This window comes from Selaginella moellendorffii, unplaced genomic scaffold (genome assembly GCF_000143415.4).
Source record: "Selaginella moellendorffii unplaced genomic scaffold, v1.0 SELMOscaffold_92, whole genome shotgun sequence".
In the NCBI taxonomy this organism is placed as follows: domain Eukaryota; kingdom Viridiplantae; phylum Streptophyta; class Lycopodiopsida; order Selaginellales; family Selaginellaceae; genus Selaginella; species Selaginella moellendorffii.
In genome coordinates this window covers 624,636-631,451 of record NW_003314353.1, presented here as the reverse complement: position 1 = coordinate 631,451, position 6,816 = coordinate 624,636, and the positions used below count along the sequence as shown (strand labels likewise).

Genomic DNA, 6,816 nt, shown 5'->3' with positions numbered 1-6,816 from the left:
CACCTTCATTTAATCATCACTAGCATGTGGCTCACTTGGATGAGCATCTTGAGATAGAAGAGACTGTTGTTGACTACTAGTTGATACAGTAGAAGGCCATGAAGAAACTAGTGAGAAATAAGAGTCAATTTGGCTCTTTTTACTCACTTTCTGCCTTTTCTTTTGCCCCACACTCCTATGATAAAAAAAAGAGCACACTCTAAGCAATGTTGCTAGCATTTTTTCTAAATGCTACTTACCCAGTAGAAATATCAGTGATAAGGACTTGGTCCTCCTCTTCGTGCCTTGAGCCCATCACACACGGCCTCTTCTGTCCCATTTGTCCTTATTTTACATTGACATGTATAATGTATTAGGTATATGCATATAAATTTTGGAATATGTATGACCTGTTGTATAGAAAAGTAAATAACTATTTGACTAGTGTATTTGACGTTTACTACTTCTAAGTGGGAGGATTAAGCAACTTTGAAGAGTTGTTGCTAAATCACTAAACACTCAAGAATTTGTTTAGCCAATAGTTATGCCAAGACCACCTATACATGTAAAATAGCTGAGAGAAAATGAGAAGATAATTTTGAATTTGACTTACACAAGACACTACATCAATCTCATAATAGCTGGTATTAGCAAAAAGCAAACTCCAAATCATAGAACTCACTACTCACACTTTACACACAAACATATCCATTGCCACCCTCTGCTCATCTCTTCATGTCATTTTGAACTTTACAAACTTCAATTGTGCTCATCTGAAGTTGTCTTGATGAACTCATCTGTATCTTGCATTAGTCCAGTTATCTTGCAATGTCTGCCACACACGAATAGTGTCTCTGATAAATCCATAATATCCAAATTTGCATTATGCTTATCTTATGCATCTTAGGATGATCACACAAAAGTGGTAGTGCTTGGGATTCTAGGAGAGAAAAGGAAAGTGAGGGAATGTCTCTCACTTGAATTCTCATTGTTTTCTTATTTCACCCTCAATTTGTGTCTTACAACACCCTAAAACACATAGATTCTTTTGACTGACTTAATAGTTTTCCTCCTCAGAAAGGAAAACTAAGAAAGAGCTTCATGACACTGATCCCACAGGTACCAGGAAGGAGCAACAATAGAGAAGAGTGTGATATGCAAGAGACACTGTCTTTAAACTGAAAGGTGAAATACAAAGCAACTTACACAAGACCAAGAAAAATCAAAGGCAGGATCCCCCTTCTTCACTGACTTTTTTCCAAGCCATCCTTACTCACTCCCTTAGTCTTGCACGAAACACTGGAGGATTTCATGTCAGGAGCTGTAATCCGGAGGGATACTTTTCTGTTCTCATATGTCCCCTTGACCTGTCAAAATTAAGTTTAACAGTTCCCGAGCATTGGAACTTGTTTTCCAGTATTTCCTCCATACCAAGTGCTTTTCCATACTTTCTTCCTCCCCTAAGTCCACATGTATGTCTGTGCAGATCCTCCTCAACCCAGTTGAATTGGATCCTCATCAGCTTGATTGCAAGCCATCCGCGAAGAAGATGATCCTGCTCCTAGCAACACAACACTGTTATTTACCTTTTTGCTAAACTCACTTAAGCTGTCTGGAGCGTCCAGCACTCCGGAGTAAGCATACATGTTTGGTTTGGTTTCCATCTTTCGAAACATTTCCAGGATGGTCTTTCCATCTCCGTGCTCCGAATAGGCCGTGATGATAGCTCCCCAGGCAACGATATCTTTGCGCACCATCACGTCGAAGGCTTTGCGCACCATCCTCAACGCTGCCACACTTGGCATACATGTCCACCAAGCCAGTCGTGACGATGCTGCTCTTGCCGAAAGATGGTGCCTTTGCTCCGGTGGAAGATGCAACGATTAAGTGCGAGTGAATCGCCCGTCCCTCCTCGAGCGCGTCAGTTCCGAGCGCTCCACAGGCACCCAGAGCGATTGAGAAGATGAAGTCGTCCGGCTCCATTCTATCGTCCTTCATCTCCTGATAGGCATCGAGAGCGTCCCGGAAGAGCCCGTTCTGGAAGTAGGCGATGAGAATTGTCCAAGAGAAGACGTTCCTGGTGACTATCCGGTCGAAGGCACTTCGGGCTCGATCGAGCTCGCCGCATTTGCCATACATCTGGACGAGCAAATTCCTGAGAAACGTATCGCCATCGTAGCCGCGGGACTTGAGGAGGAAGTGGAGCCTCTTGCCTTCCCAGAGGTTCTGGCTGCTCCCGCATCTTCGCAAGGCCTCGGCGTAGCATTTGGTGGTGTCGCTGCTGCAGCGCAAATTTGGACTAGAACCCACTACAGCAACATCGCTGGCGAGGGAGCTGGAGCTCCAGACAGCGTCCATTCATTCCATCACAAACTTCTCCGCAAGCAATAGGTAAGGTTCTTTTGTGATTTAAAATCCACTGAAGTTCTGATTCTTTCTCTTGACATTCAGGATTGACAGCATCGCAATCAAGTCCCATTTTCATGGAACATACCGAAACACCAAGATGAAGGAATGATGGCAACCTATCAGCCAGGCAAGAAACTTCTCAAACTTCCAAACTTTCGTTTCAAAGAAACTTCTTGAAAGAGCCAACTTTGCAGTTCTAGCTGCAATCGCTAAGCTATGGCTGCGTACTATCGAAGCCTATAGGAGTCGTTGTCCTCGAAACTCTCCCCGCAGAGCTCTCTCAGCAAGATGATCTCAACAAAGCTCACGAACGACGAGGCTATGAGCTTTGTTGATGCTCATGAAATGTTCTCCTCAAGATCATCCACGAGCTGCCCAAGCACAATCTGATTCCTGCTCAACCGTTGCAGCGATTCCCGCAGAATCAACTTATCCTCGTGCTTCAGGCAGAAGGCTAAGGTCCTGTTCGTGAACTCAATCTCGCAGCCTAATCTCATCACCAGCCGCTTCATCATATCCAGATCTTGCACAACCACAAAAGTCCCCTAAGCAACATACTGCTTCTCCAGATCCACAAGCCGATGCTTCCGCCTCCTGCTAAGACGTAATTGATCGGAAGCGTAAACACTTTCCATTCCACAATGAGTGCAGCCACCGCAAGAAATGCAGCCAAATCTGCATCGTCGTTGGCTTTGTCCATAACCCCGTTGAACTCTTCGCTCGACACCATGACGCTGTGACCTGGTGCATTTAACATTCTGTGACAATTCATTGTTTGTTCACTATAAGCGATCTAATGTTTCAGGTTTGGTTCAACAAAAAATACATCTAGACCATTCTATAAATGCTTTAGTATTTAGCTGTCTTAATCCCGCTCTTAATGGTAACCTATATTATCTAAACAAATTTGACAACAATCGCCAAAGTTCCAAGATCGGCTTCCTCTGCTATAGTGGAAATGTTATCTATCTGCAAGTAAACAGATTCAACACCTGTTGAGAAATAATAAACAAACAAACCTCTAGTTCCCCCGCGTTCCATGAGGTTTGTACACGAGAGAAAATGTCAGATATGAGCAGCACCTCATCACGATTTAGATGTCCCTGTAGAAAACAATTGAGCTTTAAGAACAACATCAAGAACAAATTCTTACCCATTGCAGAGTTGCATAGCTCTCACAAGAACTTGAAAACTCCTGTAAACACCATCTTCAGACCTCTACTAATTGGACAGAGAAGTCCTTACCTTTAAGCTCCTCTGTCCAGCAACAGCAACCGACATCGCCCCTGGCCCAGCAACAGCCACCTTCCCGCTTTCATATATGGCTACCAGAGTTGTGTAAAGACGAGGAAGCCAATCATTTTCCTGAACAGATACAAGTTAGCCGAATGCACATTTCAACATACGTTACCTTGACTGTACTTATGGGATCAGGGTCTATATCTATTTCAGGATCAATGTCTAGTGTCTTGCAATACGCCTCTCTCTCCGGCATGTCCCTTGTAACATGCTCACGGAGCTCCGTCTCCACACTGCAGAAACTGAAGATACAAAGCAGCATCTTGAATGAAAAGCTTACTTGGAGTAGAGGTTCATCACACTGTTGATATTTATCCCATTGGCAAGCTGATGGAGGTGCCTCTTGAAGGAAGCAAGCCGGAAATCACAAAGCCGCAGAACCTCTGTAAGCAAGTATAAGCTTCAAAAAAAATCGAAGGAAAACAACATACTCGAGTGATCACCGCTGTAAACGTGAGAAAGTATGATTGTCACTGGCTCTCCCTTAATCTCTGTGCTCGCCATGAAAGTCTGAAAGGAATTGAAACAAACAGATAATCGCATAATCACAGTACATACATGAGAAGCCATTGTTGGGTTGTTATCCCGCTGAACACAATTGACACCCGTCTTCGGATCCTGGAATGCTCTCACAGCCTTTCGCGCAACGGAAAATGTCTTGGACCGCCCGATTACCATCGCCATCGCTCCTAACCCTAACCCTAATTAAAGAGGTGGAGTACGATGAAGAGCAAATGGTATGTTTTGAAGCTAGAAAACAAAATGATCATGTGGAATCACTTTCGTTCAGTGTTCTGGCATTGGTGTTGGCTTGTTCTCGGCATGATTGCGTTGCGTTGCAATTGGGCAACGAGGAAGAAGGTAAGCTCTGGATTTGTCTTCTCTTTGTCTTCTGAATCATTTTCTGTATTTGACAGTTTTGTCAATTGCTTGCAACCATGCCTGGAATGATGCAATGACACAGAAATCTGGTGATCTGCTCAAGAAGATCAGCGATGAAACAGTCAGCATTGCACAGCTCCGTCAGGATATTTGCGATGCCAACACAGGAATCATTCGAGAACTGGCAAAAAAAGCAGATATTTCGGTTGCTGGTGGCAGGACTGCCATGGAGATTGCAAGTGATGGTGCTGCTCTGGCTAAACGTTGCATCCAGGAAAGAGTTACCATGTCTCACTCTTTGGAGTTGCTCGCTGTCTTCTATGAATCAGCACAGTACCTGAGAGCTGAGTTCAGAGGTTGTGCTTATCGCCAAAGCATCGTACGGGATGAGCTTTCTAGAACAAAAGTGGTTGCACTTCATCCTCTGAAGCTCCTGGAGCTTTTGCCACCGCCAGAGCCTGTTGCTGCTGAAGAATTAAAGAGAAGGTATGTTTGTTTTAATGCATGCATACAGAAATACTCAGCTTTTTTCAGGCTGACGAAAAAATATGGAGGCCTCGAGCAAAGTGATTACGTCACATACAATGGATCTGTTCACTGTGAACAGAAGGTGAGTTAACAATTCGAACTTGCTTGTTTAATCTTGATTATCTTTGCAGCTCCCTCCTGAATATATCGTCCGCAGCATTAGCAAGCTACCTTGCTTCTTGTGTGCCTTCCTCCTTGAAACAGTTGGCTCGCATGGTAAACTCGTGGGGAACTTTCAGTGGCCTGATAGTGTGTCCCGGGAGACTCTTCAGAGCTTCATTCAGGTTAGTTTTGCTCTGCAGTTCTAAAATTCGCTCAGTTCTTGTGTTCAGTTGGCCCGTCAGCTCGTGAATATGGTACCCATCCATCCATTGGAATCAGATGAAGCACACTCCCTGCTGCAGGAGATTATTGCGTGCTAAGGTTAGAAGGTAACGGAGACTATGACTACTCCCCAATTTTTTGGCTTATATTAGTGCTAATGTTTGCCCACACAGTTTGAACTAGAATGTCCTAGAGAACTGGGTGATTGTCTGCACGCCGGCTCATGCAGCTTCTTAAAAACATCCTCCTTGAACTTCAGAAACGCCTGCAAGAATACTACGAGAGTGCCAACCATCGACTTACAGAATTCTCATGCAAGAAGAGGTGAGAGTCATTGTCCTCCACAGCCCATGAAGCGACGGGAAAAACCCTAATGTTAGGGTTTCTCGCTTGTATCCGCCGCCACTGCATTCTCCAGGAGCGCACCCGAGCTCCTTAAGACAATATGACTGTAAAAGCTCCTTTAGCTCTTTATGCCTTAAAGAGCTTTTCCCCAGCCACGACTTGATTTTTTCAGCTAGCTTGTTGATGGCGTCAAAGATTGGTTGATTGGTTGTAAAGCCATCCTTGGCAGCAAGAGCCTCTCGGTGAGCTACGCAGTGCACACCAATGATCTTGGGACAAATCATTCTCAGCCTCTGGAGCACACCTGTGTTACGGCCCACCATACTCGAAGCACAGGCTATCATGTTCTCTACTCTCAAATTCATGTTCAAGAGCAAACGTTGTAGTGTTTCAAAGATCGATTCTGATGTCCCATTCTACACTTGTAGAAGCTTCAGAAAGTCACAGTGTAGCTCCTTCCCTCCAAGCAAGTAGACCATATAAATGATCAAATGCTGTTCACAGCCATGGTCAGTACTTTCATCTACCAAAACTGAGAAGAAAAGACTCTCCCTGATGTTGTCAAAGAGCTTTTGTTGCACCACATCTTGAATTGCATTGAGGAAATCATGTGCTGCTATGGGATTGACATATGCTGAATAATCGCTGCCTATAGGAAAGTTTGGCGCCTCTGGTAGACGGAATTCTGGAACTCCGAAGCTATACTGTCCAATGGAAAAATTGTTACCACAAAGTGGTGAACCAGCTTCATCACCTGAAGAATTCTCTCCTCTTCTTCATTGAGTCATTTTTCACATGCAATGTCCATAGGCCCTTTTTATAGCTTCATCCTTCTAATAGATCTCTCACAAGCTTGCTCCAAGGATGCACAAGACCCCATTCAGCACGCCATTTCCTACTAAGCACCTTCATTTAATCATCACTAGCATGTGGCTCACTTGGATGAGCATCTTGAGATAGAAGAGACTGTTGTTGACTACTAGTTGATACAGTAGAAGGCCATGAAGAAACTAGTGAGAAATAAGAGTCAATTTGGCTCGTTTTACTCAC

At 44.2% G+C, this 6,816-nt stretch overlaps 2 protein-coding genes across 2 annotated transcripts; one reads left to right on the top strand and one right to left on the bottom strand.

Moving 5' to 3' along the window:
- Positions 1 to 3,219: 3,219 nt before the first annotated feature.
- On the bottom strand, positions 3,220 to 4,387 carry LOC9628888. The gene is made up of 8 exons (XM_024662773.1): positions 4,246 to 4,387; positions 4,119 to 4,197; positions 3,968 to 4,070; positions 3,800 to 3,920; positions 3,634 to 3,753; positions 3,542 to 3,583; positions 3,408 to 3,491; positions 3,220 to 3,357 (listed from the first exon to the last, which is right to left on the bottom strand). The coding sequence occupies exons 1-8, from the start codon at positions 4,369 to 4,371 to the stop codon at positions 3,286 to 3,288; spliced, it is 747 nt and encodes a 248-aa protein (XP_024518541.1). The 5' UTR covers positions 4,372 to 4,387; the 3' UTR covers positions 3,220 to 3,285.
- Positions 4,388 to 4,626: 239 nt separating this feature from the next.
- On the top strand, positions 4,627 to 5,529 carry LOC9628887. The gene is made up of 4 exons (XM_002988954.2): positions 4,627 to 5,055; positions 5,104 to 5,179; positions 5,229 to 5,381; positions 5,430 to 5,529. The coding sequence occupies exons 1-4, from the start codon at positions 4,643 to 4,645 to the stop codon at positions 5,517 to 5,519; spliced, it is 732 nt and encodes a 243-aa protein (XP_002989000.1). The 5' UTR covers positions 4,627 to 4,642; the 3' UTR covers positions 5,520 to 5,529.
- The last annotated feature ends 1,287 nt before the right edge of the window (positions 5,530 to 6,816 follow it).

Bases quoted from the DNA above. Each gene is read 5' to 3' on its own strand.
- LOC9628888 (XM_024662773.1), bottom strand. From the start codon at position 4,371: ATGGCGATGGTAATCGGGCGGTCCAAGACATTTTCCGTTGCGCGAAAG. The intron at 4,198-4,245 runs GTATGTACTGTG...AATTCCTTTCAG, and splicing joins ACCCAACAATGGCTTCTCAT to ACTTTCATGGCGAGCACAGA. The intron at 4,071-4,118 runs GTATGTTGTTTT...ACTTGCTTACAG, and splicing joins TTACAGCGGTGATCACTCGA to AGGTTCTGCGGCTTTGTGAT.
- LOC9628887 (XM_002988954.2), top strand. From the start codon at position 4,643: ATGACACAGAAATCTGGTGATCTGCTCAAGAAGATCAGCGATGAAACA. The intron at 5,180-5,228 runs GTGAGTTAACAA...TTATCTTTGCAG, and splicing joins CTGTTCACTGTGAACAGAAG to CTCCCTCCTGAATATATCGT. The intron at 5,382-5,429 runs GTTAGTTTTGCT...TCTTGTGTTCAG, and splicing joins CTCTTCAGAGCTTCATTCAG to TTGGCCCGTCAGCTCGTGAA.